This window comes from Sinohyriopsis cumingii, chromosome 1, assembly GCF_028554795.1.
Source record: "Sinohyriopsis cumingii isolate HCF-2022 chromosome 1, ASM2855479v2, whole genome shotgun sequence".
NCBI classification, from domain to species: domain Eukaryota; kingdom Metazoa; phylum Mollusca; class Bivalvia; order Unionida; family Unionidae; genus Sinohyriopsis; species Sinohyriopsis cumingii.
In genome coordinates this window covers 183,916,157-183,941,128 of record NC_142961.1, presented here as the reverse complement: position 1 = coordinate 183,941,128, position 24,972 = coordinate 183,916,157, and the positions used below count along the sequence as shown (strand labels likewise).

The 24,972-nt window shown below is 33.7% G+C and overlaps 1 protein-coding gene across 5 annotated transcripts in view; it reads right to left on the bottom strand.

The window, feature by feature from the left end:
- Positions 1 to 214: 214 nt before the first annotated feature.
- Positions 215 to 24,972, bottom strand: part of LOC149808516 (cyclin-dependent kinase-like 1) — a 77,022-nt gene continuing 52,264 nt past the window's right edge. For 2 of the 5 annotated variants that reach the window (XM_089978370.1, XM_089978366.1), the window contains exons 8-10: positions 18,531 to 18,683; positions 14,968 to 15,018; positions 215 to 9,339 (exon numbers count right to left, since the gene is read on the bottom strand). In XM_089978370.1, coding sequence (XP_089834496.1) covers positions 9,220 to 9,339; positions 14,968 to 15,018; positions 18,531 to 18,683 — 324 coding nt within the window. In that variant the 3' untranslated portion in view covers positions 215 to 9,219. The remainder of the gene's footprint in view (positions 9,340 to 14,967; positions 15,019 to 18,530; positions 18,684 to 24,972) is intronic. The other 3 variants (XR_016425282.1, XR_016425286.1, XM_089978380.1) reach the window with 3 other exon arrangements.

Here is a 24,972-nt window from a genome sequence, read left to right as displayed (position 1 = left end):
ACATATACAAAGTCAGCTCCCTTAGACCCTCTCCTTGGTGTTGTTAAAGCCACTACAGACTCTGTCCAAGTTTGTCTAGGAAGAATGGGTGAAATGAAGTGAGGCTGTACACATGCTGTTACATGTGTGAATGCAAACATCAATTCTGTGTGTCATACAATAGCCTTTCTCTACATATTAAATTTAGGCAAGCTAAAACCAAAACAAAACAAAGTCCCCATATGATAACATTTATTTCTAATTTACCAATACAGATAACAATTTAAAAATTTCAAAGACTAATAATTGAAATGTCTGATTCAAAATTAAAATTTCTGATATTACAACCTTTGGCAAAATACATATTTAGTCTGCTGATACTAAATAAAATGCACTAATTAAAAATATACTGTATACAGAGCACATAAAATGGGCCTCAACACAAAAATATTATAGATCTAAATATTCCATAAGCAGAAAAACCCAGGTTGTCTGTATCCCACAATATAATTTATTTCAGGTGGATGATAGAGTTTCCATCCTTGGTTAGTCATTTATCGTTGTCCCCAGTTTTACGTTTGTATACAGGAGATGAGTATCACACATTTCATACAGACTGACAGGACGGATTGTGTTAAAACATTCAATCATGCACCCCTCACAACCCTTGTGCAAAGTGAAAATGGATTTCATACAGAGACATAAAAAACAAGTATAATTCATGAGAGACAATACAAATATCTGAATAAAGTATTAGTAAAAATAAAAAACACTTACTGCAATTGCATTATTAAAGTCTACATAATTATTTTACTTTGAGAAACAAAATGCAGAGTGAAAAATATCTACTTTACTCCTACGAAAGAAAGTACTACATGATTTTGCTATTCACATCTGCCCAGTTCAATTTTTTAAAATGTTTATGAAATAATATTAACCGTAATATAATAAATCTTTCATAATATAAATCTACTGTGTGAAAATAAAAAGTAATCATACAATCAGATTAGAATCAACTTTGCTACATGATTTGTTTTTACTAAAAGAAACTAAATGTGACATACAATAATCAAAACAAAACAATCATATAATTTACTTTTTAATTTCTAGATAAAATAACTGCTGCCTTATTCATCTATAACTTGCATTGCAGACAAAGACTTGTGATCCACCAGTACATCACATGCAATGGGAGGTTATTACATCCGGAGTGAATGATGCAAACAATTAGGTCTCTTTGCAAAAACATGTCTCATTGACAGTACAGTCTTGTGAAAATGCCCAGTAATTTTAGATATGAATTCAGCAAAATAAAGTGGAAAAAACCTATTTAAATCAGAATTGTGTTGAAAAATATGAGCTAATACAGAAATTAAAAGGCTGCACTTTCAGGCATTGAACCTCAGTTCAAGCATATGTCTAATTTGTGGGTTGAAAACAGACACCTATACTTTGCCTAAATACAACTGTTATATGGAAGTGAAAATGAAGCACATGTCATGAAACATGATTGTCATCCAGGTGCTAATGAGCAGAATAGTCTTCTTCAGTTAGTCTATCATGTGACAAGATCTCTATACCAAACTAGTGACCTGTAAAAATGTGTTACTTGTCATAATCCCAAAAGGCTAATGCAAACATTTTGCCATTTTTGTAAGATCTCTGTCAAATGTTTTATTAGTTATAAGTAAGCTTTAAGAATGAAGTGGTAGATTAACAAAGGTCATCATACCACTGTAAAAATGACAGTCCCAACTATGAAGAATTTAGTAACTAGTCAATATCTTTTGGTGAAAGCCAATGACCTACATAGCCAATGACCTATATAGCCAATGACCTACATAGCCAATGACCCACATTTTTACCTGAATTTTGTATGGCAGTTATATCAGAGCTGCATGAGAGGGCTACTGAATCAGCCTAAGGATTAGCACAGACACTTCTGGAAACTTAGATCTGTATAATATGAACCCAGCTGAAAATAGCACAAACCCAGCAGATAACTGTCCTTGCCATTTACTTAATACAACAAAAAAGCTAGACCCTGACCTACAAACTCATTATGTCAAGGTAATCTAGCTGTTCACAGTTAAGCTGGTTGTTCTGTTGAATGGTTTTAGCTCTTTTAATGGCTTTGTCATGCCGAGGAAATGGAAGCCAAGTACTTTTGCCAAAGATGCACAGAGGCAGCTGATCAGGGCTGATTTCAGCAGGTATCAAACCCATGACCCTTAGATTACAAGTCTGACACCATACCAACTGAGCTACTTCTACTAGGTGCATATTATGCATGAGTAAATACTAAAGATACATATTCATCCTGGTCTACACAAGCTGTTCTCTACACAATGAGTCTGTTCTCTACACAATGAGTCTGCTCTCTACACAATGAGTCTGTTCTCTACACAATAGTCTGTTCTCTACACAATGAGTCTGTTCTCTACACAATGAGTCTGTTCTCTACACAATAGTCTGTTCTCTACACAATGAGTCTGTTCTCTACACAATGAATCTGTTCTCTACACAATAGTCTGTTCTCTACACAATGAGTCTGTTCTCTACACAATGAGTCTGTTCTCTACACAATAGTCTGTTCTCTACACAATGAGTTTGTTCTCTACACAATGAGTCTGCTCTCTACACAATGAGTCTGTTCTCTACACAATAGTCTGTTCTCTACACAATGAGTCTGTTCTCTACACAATGAGTCTGTTCTCTACACAATAGTCTGTTCTCTACACAATGAGTCTGTTCTCTACACAATGAATCTGTTCTCTACACAATAGTCTGTTCTCTACACAATGAGTTTGTTCTCTACACAATAGTCTGTTCTCTACACAATGAGTCTGTTCTCTACACAATAGTCTGTTCTCTACACAATGAGTCTGTTCTCTACACAATTGTCTGTTCTCTACACAATGAGTCTGTTCTCTACATAAGCCTGAATTAAAAGCAGAATGTTCATCATCATATAGATTCTAGAAAATACATATTGACTTACAAAACATATACTTCATGAGGCAGATATAGATTCTAGAAAATACATACTGACTTACAAAACATATACTTCATGAGGCAGATATAGATTCTAGAAAATACATACTGACTTACAAAACATATACTTCATAATGAGGCAGATATAGATTCTAGAAAATACATACTGACCTACAAAACATATACTTCATGAGGCAGATATAGATTCTAGAAAATACATACTGACTTACAAAACATATACTTCATGAGGCAGATATAGATTCTAGAAAATACATACTGACTTACAAAACATATACTTCATAATGAGGCAGACATAAAATGTATTTAAGACTTAAGACTGTAATCAACAATGAAACTGACAAGCATAGCTTGAAATGGTTTTAAAATACAAGATACAACCTTCTCAATACCAAGTAATGAAATGTAAATATTTTAAAATTGCTTTCAAAAGAAGGTATTAAATTTAAGGAAAAAAACATTTCTTTTAGATAATTTCATTCAACAGGAACTTAAGGACGATTACAGTTCCTTCCATTCATCCTATGAACAAAGTCACAATAACATCAAAAACATAAAAGGGAGAAAAAATTTCACTTAGATCTGTTAGTATAAAAAAATTGTTAGTACTTTTCTTTTCAAACCTATACAATCTACGTCTTTCTACCTTGCAAAAGGCATATAACTGTAGAGTAAGGGTGTGTAAGAGCAAGTTAAGATGATCAGAATTTTGCACTTGATGAAATTAACCAATGTTTCAATCTTGACAACATTTCCCATAAAAAATGCTGTTGGGACACTATAGAATAGCCAGCAGGCAGAAGACAAAACAAAAATTATCTAACAAACAAAAAAAATTCCATTTTATGTAAATTCAACAAATATTGAAAATCCGAAGGTTAACATTACAATTTTACTTTCCTCGCCAGTGTTGGACAAAAATGTTGTGAATAGGCCTGACAAGATAAATGTGACATAGTTTTAAACACAGACGAAATTCATACTTATAACAGAAAAGAGCAAATATCATATGATTTGATACTCTGATGTACATTCAAAACCATATTTTTCTGTCTAATAGGATATACAAATTGTTTGTAAGAAACCAAAAAGTATCCACAACCTTCCTTGACTTTATAAAGAGAAAATAAGTTTGAATTCTGAAATAACAATCAAGATTCAAAGTTATATGTGACTTTAGGACTAAAATTGTCCATGTATTTGATACTTAAAATATTGACTTACTCCACCCCTCCCCATTCATTTTGTATATATTCTACACAAGATGAAATTTCAAACAGCAATGAACTTGACTCAGAAACTTCAACGTAATACAATGAAAATTGCTGTGATAAAACTAATGTATGCATTTTACACAAGAAGTTTACTAAAGTATTACACCCATTATGGAAAAAAAAACTATTTTTAAAATATACAGAGTAAAAAAAAAATTTCATTTTGTAAATAACTTATAAAGAGATCTGTCATGTAGATATCAGTAAAGTACATGAAAGAATCAAAACAAAGGACACGCAAAGATAAGTTGATCAACTGCTCAAATCAATGCAGCAAGCACAGTTATTTCCTATTTTCTTGAATAACACACATTACAAAATAACTAAAGAGAAAAATAACAATGGGGATAATTTACAAGGAGAATGAGAACAATGACCTGACAATGGCAGTATTAGCAATCTGTGATTGGATTCAATGACCCAAGAGAGGTTTCAACATATACAATTATTCAACAAAATCTTTCAATAGTATCTGGCCAAATTTCAGTTTCTGTAGTAAAATCGGCCACTTTAAGACTCCATAAAGGTCTATTACAGCACTTTATTAAGGTGTTCAAAAAAGTCTTGTAACGTGGATATAGTATTAAAAAGTTACAAAGGAATGACATTTCCTCTGGTCACAGATACAATACATATAAATATATACCCGATTTCTCTACACAGAAATGCATTTGTTCTCCTTGGTTGCACACAGGCAAATAATGTACACAAAAACATTTTAACAAGCATACATTTTCTCAAATTTTGCAAGGAGATTAATTTTTTTGTCCAGCTATTCATCTTCAAGTACACAACAGAATGTAGTAGTTGTCCATGTCATATCAATGTTGCTGATCAGTATGTTGTCCATGTCATATCAATGTTGCTGATCAGTATGTTTTGTTTTCTATTTAAAATGGGGTGATTTTGCTCCATCGACATAATTTATGAAAACAGTGACACTGAAATATCATGAATAATTCAGATTCCACTAACTTAGGAGGTTCACATAAAGTCTTTAAAAAATAACAGCCAATTTTCTCCAACATACAAAGTGTTTACTATCTTTACAACCTTCACTCCAAGGGGATTAAAGATTTGCACTTTAAGTTCACTAAACTTAAAACAATTAAACACTTTTTATAATCATGAAAATGTACATTGAAAAATTAATGAAATTTACAATGCATTAGCAATGATATTACAATCGTGTGTAATACAACAAAAAGTACATAATAAATCTACAAGAAATACTTCATACTACATATAAATCTACAGTTCACAATGAAATAATAACATTTGAATAACATTACTAATTTAAATGTAAATTGTTCTTTTACGTTACTAGATAAATGAGGTTGTTGAATACACTCATGGCATAATTACTAATTAAAGTGCCTCGCATACTAGGGTTAATTACTTAAAGCTTTCTTTGTATATTTACCTCAATGCAAAGGTACCCATGTAATATTATAACTGTCCAATGATTATATTTACAGAAAATGAATGTTGATCAACTCTGCATAACAAAAGAACATACAATCTCTACAGCAGAATCATCTTCATCATTAAAATGATCATGCTAGGTGCATGCATATAACAAGAGGCTGTGATGAACAATACATAATGAAAACAGCAAATATATGTACACAACTGGACAATGTACACAGAAACACACAACCATGTACACACACACATGAATCCATGTATGTACACACACACACACACACACACATATGAATCCATGTATGTACACACACATATGAATCCATGTATGTGCACACACACACATTGTGTTCATCCTTACAACTACTAAGTCAATAAGTTAGCAGCAAAGGAATAATGTAACTACAATGGCTGAGATATATGAGCATGATACAGAATTCTGTCTGGCCATAGTCATTTGGGAGGCAACAGATTGTTAGTATTCAAGTTAAAAAAAAGCACAAACCAAGCTTAGAAGGGAGGTGCAAAAACAGGACAGCTCAGGGTCAAGACCAAGAAGATCAGATGATATCTGCGTAAAAATAATTATTAAAGTCTTTTACTGCCTGCTAATAATTTTTTACAAATCAAAATTTTAATTTAAATACCCAAATGATGGAACCTGAAAAAAAGGAAACAAACTACAGATATCTTTGAAAAATGTTTTGGCTTATTTTGAGATCTGCAGTTTCTGAACAAAAGGACAAGAAAAATCTGAACTCTTTATAAATAAACAAACAAGTGATAAATGAGGAGCAGAGTTTGAATGGAGATCTTTCCCTTGCTGCCCCTGATTAGGCAAGATAGGGTGCTGCAAGCAGAGTCTTTATAGATATAGTATTCTGTACATATGAAAACAACACTAAAAATAATCAGTGCAAGCACCAACCACTGTCTCAAGGAATTTGTTGGTTTTTCCGACATGTTTTTTTATATTTAAATCATTTAATGAACAGGATTATCATTTTAAAAATACTTTTATCTTTTCTCTTGCCTTTTAAGATGTTTAACATGAATACCCTAGTTGATTACATCAAATTAATTTCAGCCAACAAGTATTTGCAAGCATGAGAATTAAAATATTTGCTTCACCTTAGGAAACAATTGAGAGTGAAGATTCCTTAAAATGATAAAGATTTAGGCTGTTTTCATTCAAGATCTCATCTCTGTAAATAATACTTTTTAAAAACAAAAAGTACTTGTATCAATTTTTTTATACTTTTCATACATCTTAGCTACACTACATTGTCTGTAATGTTAAATTTGAAAAACACTTCTGTTCAACTTCATAAATTTTGCAGTTCAAATGGTTTTCTTAAAATAATTTGTCAATTCTGAAGACTCGCCTAAAAAGGCTGTCCATGTTTAAATAATAATCTCAATCCTGGAGACAGTGGGATGTAGCTAGTGTCAGGAATATGGGCACACACTAGTCTAAACTCTATATATGGGCCGATTTATAAATATTTGTAGCGAGTGATCTTGAAAACTCTTCACATTCCCATCCATATGTCAATTACTTTAATGTTGATGATTAGACTTGCATCTGTTTTGTTTTTTTATTTAAAATTTCTAGCATTCGTTATTACTGAGTTTCAAATTTAGGCAATTTTCAGTCTTCTTCCTTGATTTTCTTCCATTATTTCTTTTATCCAAGGATCAATTTTATATCCTATTAAATTCTGACAGAAAACATAAAAAAAACACCAGTTGGATCATGACTAAGTTCAACTTTTATGTGCAATATATAAATCAACATCTTTCTTAACAAGATGATCCATGATGTCTTTACATGTATTTACTCATAGCATTAAAAACTAATTCTCTTTCTCCATTCAAAAAAAAATATATATATTCTAAGACTCCCTAAACATCTACAATATGACAAAGTTTTGATCTAAATCAATTGAATATAGACAGTTAAACTATTGCAAAGAAGTGACTTTAAAAACGTGGGGAAACAAATATCTTTGGGGTAAAATATACCTATTTACTATATAGAAATCAGTAGAATACACTATCTAAAAAAATATTTTATAATCTTGACATTTATTCCTCAACAATCAAGCTTTGTTTCCAGTCTTATTGATATATTTCTAACCACCCATATATACCAAAGAAATGGTGCAAAAAACCACCTACATTACTACTGATTATTCAAAGCAAAAAAAAAAAAACAACACATGTATCTGAAAAAAACAGACCTTTTCCCCTCAATAAAATGTACAGGACAAGTCTGAACTCAATGGCATTTATATGACATTGCAAATACTTTTATTCCATTACAGGAAGAGAAGGTTGAGTTGTGAATACAGGCTGGGTTTCCAGCAAGGATATATTTCTTACATATGGTGGAAAAAATTTATAAAACCCCAAAAGGTTCTTAAGCTCTCTTATATTTTTGGTTTCAGCTTGTTTTCTTTTTGTCAGTACAGCTAGAAATCAGTAAACTGTCAGCAGCCTGGTGTTGATACCAGCTCCAAGAAGTACTAATACTAAGCTACCTTTCTTCCAATCAAATCATTTCTACTTTACAATGAAATAAAAACTGCTGTCTCAGCTGTATTTGCCTGCGAACACTTTAGTGTCGTCCTTTCCATTTTAAAGTCTAATCATCCATCTTTGCTTCTTCACTGAAATTAATTTTCTGTGTACAATTTACTTTGTCCATGGAAAGTTGACTCCTGTCAGGCATTAGGCTGGGTCTGACACATCCTGTACATTGCTGGGTGTCAGTGTTTTATACAAATACTAGTGGTGATCATGAATGTCAATCAAGAGCATGCACCATAATTTCCCTTGTATCCTTGGGTTTCAGTAATGTTTTAAACTCATTTTCGAAATTACTCCTTAGAATTTTTATAAAGAAATGAATTGACATTTCTAGGATAAAAAGGGAAGAAAATAGTCCCATTTCTGGTTATCTACAGCAACTCACTGTCTTTTAGTCTGTTAAGTCCATCAATACAATTTTGGTATCAGCAATAGTTCATCAAGTTGTCAAGAGACTTCATAAATCATATCTGAATGAGGCAAAAATCTCTAGAAAAGATTAAAATTATCATGAGAAATGAATATTTCAAATTTCTGAGTTTTAAAAACTTGTGCAATCACATAAGCTGTAATCCAAATATATGACTTTGACATTCTTAAGACAAACCATGGGAACAAAGTAAAATTTGTTTTCATTGTTGCTTTTTTTAAAAAGTAACTAAATAAGAACAAAATGGATTAATTTCAGTTCGGAAACAACTTGACAGGATTGTAAAGAAACAGGGAAAAGGTTAACAAACACTGCTCCGTTAATTGACCTTCAATTTAGTTTCCAACTTATCTGACACAGACAAGTTGCAGCAAACACACTCAAACACACAAAATTCAAAGCAGCTCCATTGCTCCCAATGTCTGAAATGAATATGGCCTCCAGGATCTTACATCATGGGTGGGCAGTCTAGTTCCCATCATGACGCATAACCCCTTGGCCGAAGAGTCAGATGTTGGGTAGGTGGTCAAAGTTCGGTTTCGTCTTCTTGTACTGGGTCTTGGGGTTGGGAACTGGAGAGGTAGATGCGAATGGGGGATTATTCAGCTGCGGCAGTGGCTGGAATGGCTGCAAGAGAGAATGCAAAGTCAACACAGCTGATCAATAACCATCATCTGTAAATAACATGTATCTGGGTGCATCACACTGAACAATGATATATAGTTTTTAAATTCTTATCTCAATTTTCAGCACTGTATTTCTCCATATATGTCAGAAACATTCAATTGAGCCACATCTGTATGATTCTTTAACAACCAGAACCATTACTTCAACAAGAGATGAACTGATGTAACATAAATGGCAGCGCCTGAAAAACTGCAAAACTCACCTGGATGTATAACAAGGTTAACATGATATATACCCAACCTATTAATGGGTGGGGCATAAAAGAATTTGTGATGCAGTAAATTCTAACAGTGTGTATTGATTTTGAAGCATAGCTGTTAAAGGGCAATACGAGACATTCTACTTGAATTTGTTTTAAAACTACTTTCATTTCCTAGTTCAATTGCAACATGTATGCTTTCATTTCTATATCTGTCTGAAACATGTTACTTTTGTTTTCTTCTTGGTATATTAACATTATCAAAATACAAAATAAAATATGTGTGCTAGCCTAAATACATCTTTGTATAAATTAATTAGTAGTGAAACAATTCCAAATAAAAGGAACAAAATATCCCGGTAAGCATGAAGTCCTCAGAAAAATTAACTTTTGTTACAAAAATGTATCACAATCAACTTTTCATAGGTAACATAAACATAATGAAGAGCTGGTTACTTCAATTACAAAAATTGATGTCTTTTCTAGTGTTATAACTTGCATATAATGACATGCTACTATTTTTAGTGGTTTGATATATATATATATATATATATATATATATATATATATATATATATATATACCTGACCTACCTCTGTAATAACATTGTTGTTTGTGTCTACAGGACTCTTCTGCTTCTGATTTATTAAAGATAGTTCATACAAGCTACATGCATGTAAAAGATATACAAGAATACTAAATCTACATACATGGATTCTATCAGGGGTGGAAAATATTTCAGTCAGTTGACAAAACTAGACTTGAATTATGAAATTAAGGCAAGTCTGTCTCAAAAGTGTCAGGATACCAATAAATGTTATTACTACTACTACTAATATTAACAATAACTATTACTATTATTATTATTATTATTATTAAAAACATAAATGTTACCTTCTTAATTGTAATTTATTACTCAGTAGACAAATGTGAAGAGATATTTATATATTTATTTTTATATAAATGTCATGAGTAAATATAAGAATTGTTTGGATATATTATAATAAATGCTATGGATTTTAACTTAGTCAGTCTGGCTCAAGCGTTTCTGATGCAGTCACCAAAATTTAAAAATGAATATGTTCAGTTATTTGGTGTTTCATTTATGGGTTGCATCCACTATAAATTGATGTTTAAATTGATAAATCCCTCTTTCTCTCAATTTTTTTTCAAGCTAATAAATCAATGATTCAAAAATATGTCACACTCATAGTCAAATGTAACTTTGCACTACAGCTCTAAACACAAGACGTTTTAAATTTGCTGTTTGAACTGACATTAATTTACATATGAAATATCTGACTGCTATTTGCAATTTAAATGGTTATGCAAATATGGTCTACTTTAAAATGTATGAAAAACTTCCCAATAAAAAGGGAAGAGCCAGTGTTTCCATCTTGATCAAGAAGTAATAATCTGAAAAATCTCACCATCCTGCATTTCGATCAGCTGGACTATAATATAAAGGCAACAAGCAATGTTTGTCATCTAGAATGGTGATATTTTGTATCAATGTTTAGCATTGACTCAATGAGTTAACCAAACGAATATTTTTCATAAGAAATGACTTTCACTATATCTATGAAAAATAATTTATCTTTTCTGGAGTAGCTGGTTCTGATTAAAATAAATTTCTTAAATAAGTAAGGTCCACCAGACTTAAAATTCTTGAAAATGAGCGGTTAAGTCTAGAACTTTTAGTCATTTTCAACCCCCGATTCAATGTATAGAAACTCCTCGCCATGCTAATAGGCATGGTAATTTATGGCTATGTTTCTAACAGTAACACAGGTTACAAACAAAAACAGACACTGCTTATACTAATAACAATAATGTGCTTGATAATGATAAAATAACAATCAATATTGGAATGAGTATCTCTGCATTTAGTCAACCAGATATAAAGTATATGTCAATTTGGTCCTGTTTGTATTTATACAAAACACAATATATACTCACTTGTAAGTCATGTCAAACTGCAAACAACAAAGATTCTTGTCTGCTGTAGCATGATGTGCCTGCAGATAAGGGCTCTATTGATTATTCCAATCAAACACTGAACTATCGGCACATTATGCAATGGTAGATGTGGGTCTGTGCAGTTTTCAAATAGGCTCAACTCATAAGCAAGTATATATGGTATTGTTGTTTAAAACTGGATACAAATGTTACTTTACCAAAGTTTGTTCATTCCCAATTGTTGAGTGATTTGCACCTTAGCGGTCATCACAAAACTTCTGTCACAAAATTGCTGTGGAGTTTTATAATGGCAGCTGGGCACTAAACTAGGTTTAACAAAAAACAAAGAGCAAATGTCAGGCTAATTATTATTAGTGTAGTGGTTTTTTTCCAAGATCAGGAGCTTTCAATGTGACATCATAATGCATAATTCAATCCAATTTACACTTCATGGTTGGCCCTGTCTAAAAACATACATGTACTTTAACTAAATTTGTTGGATGTATTCCCTGGGGCAGTCATACAATAATCTTGAAACGAATATGGATTGATGAACAGCAAAATCAACTGAATAATCACCATTTAAAAATAAGTGTAATCTAATTTTAAAAAATGACACCTGCAGCTGAAATAATTGATACTGTACACCTTCATGACTTGTACTTTAATTATGTCCTCTTGAGAATAATCTCTGTAAAATGTAATCCAATACAAATTGACCAATTTGGTTAGCATAATATTATTATTCTTACTACAACAAAAATAGAAAATCTGTATGCAAAACATGTATGCCCACATTAGTATAATGTTGGTAGTGTAGTACTTTGCATGAAAATGAAAAATCAAAGTCCAAAAAATAAAATCTTTGGACAAGTCTGAAAAATTGCAGTAGTGGCATGAAAATCCAGTCACGTTATGTAAATATGAACATGAGTGTGTGTGTGTGTGTGTGTGTGTGTGTGATTAGGATTTTTAATGTAGCTTTAACAATTTTTCCGTCATTTTGCTACGATGTCTGCAGTGTGGCAGTTTATAGTGATGTCTAGCACTGGGGCATCATGCCGCAGACATGTAGTATGATGTCCCACCGAGTCACATTATCCTGTCCATACAAAATTTTTTATCTACCTCAAGTAATTCTGCTTAATCTTGTTACAAAACCTGAAACTGGTAATGTTACCATTTTGTCTGCATTACATTTTAGTTACGTCATTATTTCATTTGTCTTCAGACACATTCTGAATTTGTGTTTTTCACTTCCATTATCATTTCCTTTTATATTCATTCATTTGAAATGCATTTACCAGGCCAAGATTTATGTTTTTAACAATATTAAATAGATAAATCTATCACTTTTGTATCTGGTCTTATTAAAGTGTGCTTTAATAAAACAGAAAAAGCATTAACTTCAAAAGACAGCATTGAATTTACAATAGAGACATAACCACAACTTATATACTTTTGATTTCTTATTTCACTTCTTAAAAATAAAATATTTACAGATGTACCTACCAGTGATGTCATCAATTCAATGGTAGCTGTGAGATCAACTACTGCAATTTGTAAGTATCAAAAACTTGTCTGTTAAGTATAACGAATATAAAATCTGAGCCAAAATGAATATTCAAAAGGGTTTTCGACCATGGAATTTACAAAGCAGCAAGAAATATAGCTAAAGATTTTTAAATCCATTCATGGAACATATTCACATTTAATTTCTGTTTATTATTCACTGCTGTGTTTTGCATTTGCTTCTTCTGTTTTCTTCACAAATCATTTGTTTCATTTACATTCATTCTGTATCTTGTTTGGTTTTATTATGCATTCCATTTCACTGGTAAAATTATGCATTCCATTTCACTGGTAAAATTATGTATTCCATGGTCTGTAACAAAGCTTTCATGAAAATTCCCGCAAAAAAGTTTTAAAGAATGGGCTTAAAAAATAATAAAATTCTCTTTAATGGTCTAGAAATCTAATTTGGTCATTAGCATATGAACACACATACACAAAATTTAAATGCCTTATTCATATGGTTTTTACTTAACATCTCAAAGTTTTAGTAAAACATTCACAAATGTGTTAATACAAATTAAAAAAGTACTGCAATAGCCTGAAGATCTAATCAGATTCTTTACTTATGACCATGATAATATTTCCTGGTTTCTGCAGTTTCATGCTATGATGGATGTATGGGCAGACAGCACCAAATCAATATGTTTCCTTTAACTATTGCACATTAGGAAAATAGATATTATACACAGTGAAGCTACAACAAATAGACATAACATATTTACTTGCTTATAAAATGAGTGTGTGTGCAATTGGGATTTTTAACGTAGCTTTAACAATGTTTCAGTCATATCGCTACAATGTCTGCAGTCTGGCAGTTTATAGTAATGTCTAGCACTGAGGCATCATGCTGCAGACATGTAGCATGATGTCCCACCCAGTCACATTACCCTGACACCAGGCCGACCAGTCCTAACACTAACCTCTTCATGCTGAGCGCCTAGCACCTAGGTGCCTAGCGAGGCAGCTGTTAGTACCATTTTTTTAAGTCTTTGGTATGACTCAGCTGGGGTTCAAACCCATGACCTCCTGCTTCCGAGGCGGACACTCTAACCACTAGGTCACCAGAGTGGTCTGCATATAAGATGAATCGAACTGCAAACATCACAAAAAACAGAGATGTCAGAATAATGCGCTAGCATATCTGGGTCTGTGCAGTTTTGTTTGGAGTAGTAAATATATCAAAGAACATAGACCCTAACCTAAAGGCACATTTTGCTACAGTGAATCTGGACCTTTGTTGTTTGCAATTTAAGCAAGCATATATGTTAGTTAAAAGTATGGGAAGAAAGATAACCTGTATCAGACTAGTTGATTTATTTCATATACCAGTTACCATGGGAACGATATCCAACAAATACCCCAAGATAAATTTTTTAAATAAAAGATCCAAATAATATTAGTAATCAATCTGGAAAATTAGAAGAGTCAGAAAATATAGATATGTGAGGATTCCAAGGGTTTTAATTTTGCTTACCTTTTCCACAGGTAGAAAATATAGATTGGTGAGAATTCTAGGGGTTTATTTTTGCTTCCACAATAAGCTAAACATCTTGTCAGATTGATCGTCACAATAACCAATGTTAGATTTAGTGATTATTGCTTGATGGCAGTTTGTGTATTTATGCAAGTGTCTCTATATGTGTATATGATTATATGTATATGTGTATATATATACCTACCTTTCCTATTCTATAACTAGATCCTTTACACGGCTGATAAAATTAAGAAGAAACAATGCATGCAAGTATATCAGAGCTCTAAGATAAAACATCTACTGCAAAGCCTACAGCAAAAGTCCTTTTCCCCAATACATGACACCTATATGCTAGGTCTACCTTCAAAGGATCTCTCATCCGATGGTGCCAATTTATGGAATTAGTCATGTCCTAGTAAGGAAACACAGGATGAAAACCATAGGTAAGGCATTTATAAATTATTCAAGAAATATGTCTCTAATTCTATTATCCGACTGTACAGACTCATGCATAAATATAAATTTACATGTACATAAGCAAGGTTGCAACTTGTCATATTTTCGGACTACGGACATTAAGATTCATAATACATTCATACAAATGTGAAAAAAGATTTTGCTGGCAAATCAGCCACTATAAGCAGTCAAGTAAGATATGGTAAGATGATAAAGTAACTAATATGAATGAGCTGTCTATGTTATATCCTGGGACTAATGTAGTTGTAGCAACAGTACCATGTGTATCATAAGAATAATCATTTATAAAATTTAAAGTCAATAATAACAAATTAATGAGTACAGAAAGAATTTGTTTCATAGAGTGGAAGAGGCAAGAATCAGTAACATATTATAGACTGAAAAGTTGTATAATTAAGAAGAGACCTAAGTGGACCATAGACTGCTCAACTGGCCAACATGTGCCTCAAAGCCAGATGCAAGAGCAGTTGGCCAAGAAATCTGAGTCAGCAGGATGCTTTATGACCAAGTTGTTTTCTAATGCTGTTAAATACACATTATGACAGTAACTGTTTCAAGAATTTTGTATCTTTATCTTTACTTGATGGCACATCAGCATCATTTGTCTAAAGGCCTCTATGCAGTTCAATATCTGTCAAAGTTGGTCTAAAGGCTTCTATGCAGCTCAATTTCTGTCAAAGTTGGTCAGATTCAGTTGATCAATATTTTAAAATGAAATAGTGTAAAAGAGTTCCTATTTTGAGTAATGTCAACCTTACCTGATGGCTGATTAGCATAATTTGTAATATTTGACAGACCCTGATGCAAGGATGCCTTCTGTCAAATCTGACAGACCCTGATGCAAAAATGCCTTCTGTTAAATTTGACAGACCCTGATGCTAGGATGCCTTCTGTCAAATTTGACAAACCCTGATGCTAGGGTGCCTTCTGTCAAATTTGACAGACTCTGATGCTAGGATGCCTTCTGTGAAATTTGGTCAGACTCTATTGAATGGTTTTAATAATTTAGTACACATTTTTAGTTATCAATAATCGTGGCAATATTTGATGGTGGAACAGCCTCATTTGTACAAGCGTTGTCAAATTTGGTCAAATTCTGGTAAGCAATTTTTGAGAAAAGTCATTTTAAATCTTATCATTTTACTAACATTAGCTGCATCTAATGGCAGACAAGCATAACATGTATGAATATAAAGGCCATTTGCGCCAAAATTACTTCTGCCAAATTTGCTTATGGTCTGTTGAGTGGTCTTGGAGTGGTGTGTGTGTGTGTGTGTGATTTGGATTTTTAATGTAGCTTTAACACTTTTTCAGTCATATCACTATAATGTATGCAATGTGGCAGTTTATAGTGGTGTCTAGCACTGGGGTATCATGCTGCAGACATGCAGCATGATGTTCCACCCAGTCATATTATCCCGACACCAGGACGACCAGTCCTAACACTAACCTCTTAATGCTGAGTGCCAAGCGAGGCAGCTGTTAGTACCATTTTTGTAAATCTTTGGTATGAATGCCGTAGATCGAATCTACGACCTCCCACATCTGAGGTAGATGCTCTAACCACTAGACCATTGGAGCGGTCGGCCTTAGAGTGGTAAATTAAAGGTTTTTACTCTCTTTAGTGTGTGTGTGTGTGTATGTGTGATTTGGATTTTTAATGTAGCTTTAAACATTTTTCAGTCATATCACTATGATGTCCAACCCAGTCACATTATCCTGACATCAGGTTGACCAGTCCTAACACTAACCTCTTAGTTTAATGTTGAGCACCAAGTGAGGCAGCTGTTAGTACCATTTTTGTCTTTGGTATGACTCGGCTGGGGATTGAACCCACGATCTCCAGTATCCGAGGCGGATGTTCTAACCACTAGGCCCCAGTGTGGACAGTCTTGGAGTGGTACTTTAAAGGTTTGTACTCTTTTTAGTAATGGTAGCCATATTTGATGGTGGATTGGCAAACAGGAAACCGTCTGTGATGGGATGCTTTCTGTTAAATTTGCTTAATACTGTGGAGCAGTTTAGGAGCAAAAATCTTTTTTAAAAAATTGTATTGTTAATAATGGTGGCCATATTTTAATGGCAGATCATCATCATTAGAAGGCCTTTATACCAGTATGCATTCTATCGAATTTGGTCTCAGCTGATCAGTTTTTGAGAAGTTGTTCAAACATGTTACTATTTTTAGTAACAACAGTCATATTGGAAGATGGATCAGCAGCTAATGACTGCATCTTAAAGGTCTTGAATGCTTCCACTAAAATCATGTGCAAAATGGTCAAGCCATTTATAATAAGCTGTATATAACAACTCTGAATGGACAACAGATGCATTATGGACAATGTACACCAAAGTACCGTAACAGTAACTCGCTTGGCCAGGCGAACTAATGAAAAACACAGCAAGACTACTGTACATAAAACTAAATTAAAATTATCATCAAACTTCTGTGCAAAAAAAAAAATCTGCTACTGTCCATGTATTTGGCAATAAAAACTCCAGATAAAAGTGCAAAATTAATGAAAAAGCTGTCTTGCTGGAGTGTTCTGAGCAGTTATTAAAGAATTGCCAGACTTGATCACACATTTGATTCTGCAAAATTATATTAATGATTATCAAAAGTTTTAAAGATTGTACCAGACTTTACACAGTGGAAGATTGCATGAGATCAAGTCTGGCACTATTAGATAATGAAAAATAACATAGACACAATTTTATTCTGAGGGACTTCAGTTCACATGTCAGCTAAAAATAGTGTTCACATGTGTAGAGGGAGGAATGAATTAGAAAGTCACAAGCAAAATTAAGTTGCCCCCCTCCTCTTTCAAATTATGAAGAATCTGTGAAGAAAAAAGAAAAACAAAGATTACAAAATGTAGCTTGGCAATTGGTTGTGTGCACTTCATGATCAAAATTTGCACTCAATAATAACAAGTTTGGTCAAGTATACTAAGTTTGGTCAAGCCACGAGATATAGAATTAAGTAATCAAATAAAGGCCATTTTTTCTTGATAAAGGGAAAGTGGCTTTGATCTTTTCGCTGCCTTTGATGATAATTCTGGCAGCTGCAATTACAAAAAAGTACCTGGTCTCAATAATGCTAAACAAGAATATAAATGTATAAACATCATGCAGTGCTCACAATGCAGGAATGGTTACAATGATCAATGCTAGACTCAGTCATAATATCGGAGTGCATGCAGGCAACTGATAACATTCACCAGTGTTATGATGGAAACCAATACCAGCCTAACTGTCTATAAACGGTGTGAAGGGCTGTCTGTCACCTGCTATAATGTTGTGGTATTATGTCTGCATCATGCATTGCAAATATCAGAATATCAACAATAGCTGTGTATCACAAAATCAAGACATACTAAATTGGTGCAGTGATCCACTCTGGAAATAAAAAGCAGTGACAGGATGTAAGGGGCTATAAAGACTTACATAGTTGCTCCGCGTTTTAGGTTGCTTCTTGCTTCTTTCCTCTTTTCTAGTCTGCTGTGGACTGTCGTAAATCTCTTTGTTTTGGTCCATGTATATGTGCTGAAGTAGATCCTGACAGGTCAGTCTCTGGGTAGGGTCCATTGTTAAACAGCCCTGCAAAGCCAATTAGACTTTCAATTAAACAAGGTTTCCTGGGAACACTGTCTCACACGTAAACACAAATTTCATATTTTGACAAAACACTTAAATCCTAATTTATGCTTTCCTATAAACATTAAAATAAACAAGAAAAGCAAGTGGGCCTTGTACTGCTCACTAGGCTTACATAACTTAAGTATTATTATAAGAATATATCCAAGTGTAAACTCATCCACCAAACCATGTATCATGTCAAATAAACCTATTTTACTACAGTAAAAACTGTTATGAGCGACCTCTGCTATGAGCAACCACCTGTCATTTCCGACCATCCATAATACATGGATGGATTTTATTATATAAATGCTATGTTATGAGCAGCCACATGCTGAACACAACCAGTGATCATGATGTCTTGGCAAAATATGCATTTTGACACTGCTATGAACAACCACATCGCAAAACAAATAAAAACTGATTGACACCAGTGACCTTGACTTAATCCTTTGTAAACACGAAATCTCAGGATACATTTAGTATGAAAACAAAGTGCACATTAAATAACACTAAAGTTGAACAATCATATGGCGAGATAAACACTAACAATCATTTAATCCTTTATAACAATGCTCGCATAAATGGTAAAGATTGTTCTAATTAGGTTTTTTTTTTTTTTAAATTGGCTAGCTACCAGTTTTGTGAAATTTACAAGTCCAGCGTAAGGTGTCATTTGTAAACTGCAGTATACCAGACTAAAGTACAGGTCACTAATTGCCACTGTAGTGCCGAAGTAATGTGAATAGCCAGTATGATTAACCATTTTTTCATCAAAGGGAGTAATAATGGACATGCGCAATCAGTTTAGAGGTTTGTATTTTTTTTATCTTTGTGAAAACTCACACAACGCTAGTAGTCCTAATGTTCCAGTGAGAAATTGTTTGAAAGAGCTTCAATGTAGGGTTCAGTACATCATTTGTCTTTCCAGTTATTCAGTAATGCCTGGTGGTGGTGGGGTGGGGTGGGATGAAAGAGCTGTTTGTCTTTAATAATTAATAAGTGAGAATAATTTCTTGATTTTTTTATATAATTAATTTCTTTTGTTAGTGTGTTTCACCAAGCCACCATCTGTTTTACCCGGGTGCAGATGGTTGCAAACTTTGTTTATCAAGCTATAATGCTGATGATTTAAACTTTGTCTCAAAATAAATGTATTGTTTTTTGATGAGTTAATTATGTCTTTTGGCTTCATTCATTAGTACATAATATATATTTATTCCACATTTCCAAAACCTGATCAAAACCGAAGCACATCTTGTCATTATTACGTCAACATTAATAACAATGGCAGAAGCTCCAATGACAAAAAAAGAAAAATTCTAACACTGGAAGAAAGAACATATTCATGTGATATTCTTACATAAATTGGATTCACGTTGTTTGAAAATGCATATCTTTATTATATAAAGTTATTCTGAAAGGAATGCATGCAATATTTAACAAGATTTATGAACGAAAGATAAGATACATGTACAGTGAGTATGGGTATTTTTCCTTCTTCAACAATGCTATTGATCCTGAAAACCAGACCATTTTCACACACCTCTTATGAGAGACCACCTGTCTTGAGAGATCGCTTTTGTTGGGCAGAAGGGGCGGTCTTTCATAACAGGTTTTACTGTACAGTCAAATACTTTTGTTTTTACAAAGATAAAGGCATAATTATTATGCAGTATCTATTGCTCATTATCAAAGTCATCCATAATCTTCAAACGTTTACAGATGAAGCCTTGTTGTATGGTTGAGTCACTTGGCTTTCACACAAACTGAAGTTTTCATTCAAATCTGGTTCCTTTTTTTAAGGACATACGTTTTTTTGGGTAAGTAAATCTGAAACTGTTTAAGGAGAAAAGCATATGGGGGTACTTTTTATTAAAAGCTAAGAATACAAAATATAAATTTCATTTCTTTTTCAGAATTGGCACTTGAAAAATGTGAAGTGCCATACAATAATTCATAATACATGCAAAAACAACAGAGTCCCAAATGGGCCAGTTATTGCTCACAATACTTTTATAACTTCACAGTGACCATTTCCATAAGCAAGCTGAAGAAGTATTGCAAGAACACAATCTATGTAACCTCTCTCCCAAACTTTATTTTAATTGTACCTATTTTACTACAATTCTATATAAATTATTTACAAAGATAAATTGATAAAGGCATAATTATTATGCATAGTTCCTTGCTATAATCAGAGTCACCCTATAAAGGTAAGTCTTTAATTTGTGGTCTGATGAGACATGGATTTCCTATTAACTGAAATTATAATTCACCTCTGTTGTTGCTTTTGTTGTTTGTTTTATTAGGTCAAGGATTTGTATATGCTTAGTAATTAACTCTGGAAGTCAAGAAAAACATGAGTTATTTTGCTTTATTAAAGCTAAAAATAAAAAAAAATAGAAATGAAATAATTTGTGAATAATGGCAATGAATATATTAAAATATCATAAAATAATTAACAAAACACGTGATAAAAAACTGACATGCTTTAGACACTTTAACATAGCAATATTATCAAGTTTCAAACACTATCTTACAAAACATGTCAAACTTGCTTCCTAATATTTAATTACTTCAAATGTAGCAAAGTTTTAGAATAATTTTCTGCAAAACAATGTATAAACCTGGATACAGGGTTTTTTAAATAAAAAAGCATGTGCTTTTGGAGCAAAAATCAATATCAGAAGACAAAAAAAGCAAAGATCCATAACTGTGTCAAGAAAGATCCATAACTGTGTCAAGAAAGATCAATAACTGTGTCAAGAAAGCAAATTTTTTCAGTAACTTATGTTACTTTAGGAATACTTATCACATCAATGTTACAGATATAAGCCTGCGACCTCCTGAATCCAGTCTTGCTAAAAAGATGAAAATTCACCGTTTGTTCTTTATATCGAATCAAACTCCTGCCCATTATGTCTTCTTGCCACCACCAGGTTTTGCTAGCTTTAAGCAAAGCAATATACCAACAAGGATGCTCACACGGCATGGTGGCTTTAAGCTGAGCAATATACATGTACCAACAAGGATGCTTACATGGCATGGTGGCTGGATGGGTCTTTAAGTAATATGATGAGATAAGTATTCTTGCAGAAACATAATTCATTGAAAAAATTTGCCTCCTCCTTTGAATACATTCATCAATCATATTAAAGTTGGAAGAATGGGTAACAGGAGGGAATGCTAAGCATACCACCTACACCTTGTGTATCCTTCTGAGAAATAAACGACCATTTTCCATATGCAACAATAATCCATTCTCCTAACTGCAAATCGGCCTATGGTCAAGAAATCTGTACCCCTATAGGCAGTTAAGAAGAATATTACTGAATTTTTATTACTGACAAAATTTGACTTTTAAATCTAGCTAAGCTAAGAGGCTGTGTTGACTTGAGTTGGGTCTGCCACAGGATCCACTAGATTCAAAGTCTGACTTGAGAATATTGACTCTGAATGCCAGCCAACAACTTCTATAATTTCTGCATACAAATGCGAGAGTCTCAGAGATCACTTTAATTTCCTTGTTCTTTGGAGACTGCAGAGTACACTGAGCATATAACCCACTACACCAATGAAGAGGCAGCTTGAGGAGTGACACCCTGCTTCCTGGCCTTCACTGGGAAAGTCATCTGTATGTACCACAACTTGCCTCTGTGCATTCCAAGTAGTGCTTGTTGGCATGGAAAGGTTCTTGCAAAAGCACATCTCTCGATGTGTCTAAGAGATCAAGCATAAAATGACTGCCTCATAGAATACCTAGTTTTGGTCAAAGCCCTGTTGCCAGGACCTCTGAACCATTCGATCTAAACTGAAGATAGTTCAGGTCAATTGAAAGGGCATGTTAACACACAAACCCAACATGAGGAAGCTATGGCTATCAGGAAAAATGTTTCTCTGTTAAAACTCAGTACTGATTCCATTTTTAGAAACAGGACAAGTGATTTACATATCTGTCACTAAGATCCCTGTAATTGTACATAGCTGTATACCTGGTTTGACAGACATATATCTCACTAAGATCCCTGTAACTGTATATAGCTGTATGCCTGGTATGACAGACATATCTATCACTAAGATCCCTGTAACTGTACACAGCTGTATGACTGGTATGACAGACATATATCTCACTAAGATCCCTGTAATTGTACATAACTGTATGCCTGGAATGACAGACATATATCTCACTAAGATCCCTGTAACTGTACATAGCTGTATGCCTGGTATGACAGACATATATCTCACTAAGATCCCTGTAACTGTACACAGCTGTATGACTTATATGACAGACATATATCTCACTAAGATCTGGTATGACAGACATATCTATCACCAAGAGACCTGTAATTGTATATAGTTGTATGACTGGTATGACAGACATATCTATCACCAGGATCCCTGTAAATGTATATAGATCTATGCCTGGTATGACTGATATATCTGTCACTAAGATCCCTGTAACTGTACATAGCTGTATGCCTGGTATAGCAAACATATAACAAACAAACAAACATACTAAGATCCCTGTAACTGTACTTAGCTGTACGCCTGGTATGACAAACATATATTACCAATATCCCTGTAATTGTACATAGCTGTATGCCTGGTATGACAGACATATCTATCACTAAGATCCCTGTAACTGTACATAGTTGTGTGACTGGTATGACAGACATATATCTCACTAAGATCCCTGTAACTGTACATTGCTGTATGCCTGGTATGACAGACTATATCTCACTAAGATCCCTGTAACTGTACATAGTTGTGTGACTGGTATGACAGACATATATCTCACTAAGATCCCTGTAACTGTACATAGCTGTATGCCTGGTATGACAGACTATATCTCACAAAGATCCCTGTAATTGTATATAGCTGTATGCCTGGTATGACTGACAAATCTGTCACTAAGATCCCTGTAATTGTACATAGCTGTATGCCTGGAATGACATACAGATCATTAAGATCTCCATAATTGTACACAGATGTATCACTAAGATTCCCAAAACTGTAATTGTATGCAGCCATAAACAGGGCAGGACAGACATATATATCATTAAAATCTCCATTTAGTGAAGAGAGATAAAGCCATTCATCTATGAGACATACAGCTCACTAAAAGCCCTATAATTGTAATCATATGTAACTGCAGGCGTGGCAGGACGCCACAAGTGTAGAGAGATGAAGTCTTAGGCCTGGTGAGACAGACTGATCTTTCAGTAAGATCCCTAGACAGCTCGACCATCTTCACTAGTCAAGTTTCCAATCTTGGCAGATCGATCAGGTATTTTGGTTCTTTAGGTCTGTGAATTTTAGGAAGCCAACACATCCAATCAAAGTCAAGTTGTTCAAATCTGAACACTGTTCTAAATGATTTAGACACTGAACATACAAATGGAATGGACTCATAAATAAGCAATTTTCCAATTTCTGGTACTGAGTCATACTTTCAATATCAAATTTACTTAGTATCCATTTGAAGTTAATTGCCAACACCAATTTCAGCTAATGTACAATGCACCACTGTTACATGCTATTAATTAGTTGGCATTATATACTAAGGAAGGCAACTCATGAAAACCAACAGATGTCACCTGGACAAAGCACTGAAATATCTGATCAATTGGCCACATTGTAGATAGGTTAACGTATCAGAACACTGGCTAGCGAAGATGCAGCTCAGCTGGATAGACAGTCATGGATGGTGATACAGTAGTGTAGGATGGATTCAATGGATCTGTTAACACATTAACTCCAAGCAAGGACTTTACGGGGCAGGAGGTAGTAGCCTACTGCTGAGCTCAGTAGCGTCATGGTCATGCAGGATACACTAAAGTGGGTGATATTATAGAAAGGTAGACAGATGTAGCTCTACAATGATACCAAATAATCTGGAATATCTAGTTGTACTACAAAATACAGATAGAAAAACCTCATTTTTTGGACCCGACTTTTTAACACAAAATTCACCCGTGGTCGGAATCCCATTTTGTGTCCGGATTTTATACTTTTTGGTCTCAGATCTAAGGCAAACCGGTAAGAACTGCAAACAGACAGATGAGCCTTTGCAAGAAGTAGGATAAGATGGGCATTTGGAATAAAGAGTGGTCTCCATAAAAAAATAATGGCTCCGTTTAGCAAAACAAAAAAAACTAAAAAAAATCCAACTTTTACCCTTCTGCTCATGCGCGAGTCAGATAGCCAACGAAAAATGATGTCTCTAACACAACTAGGCAGTATGTTA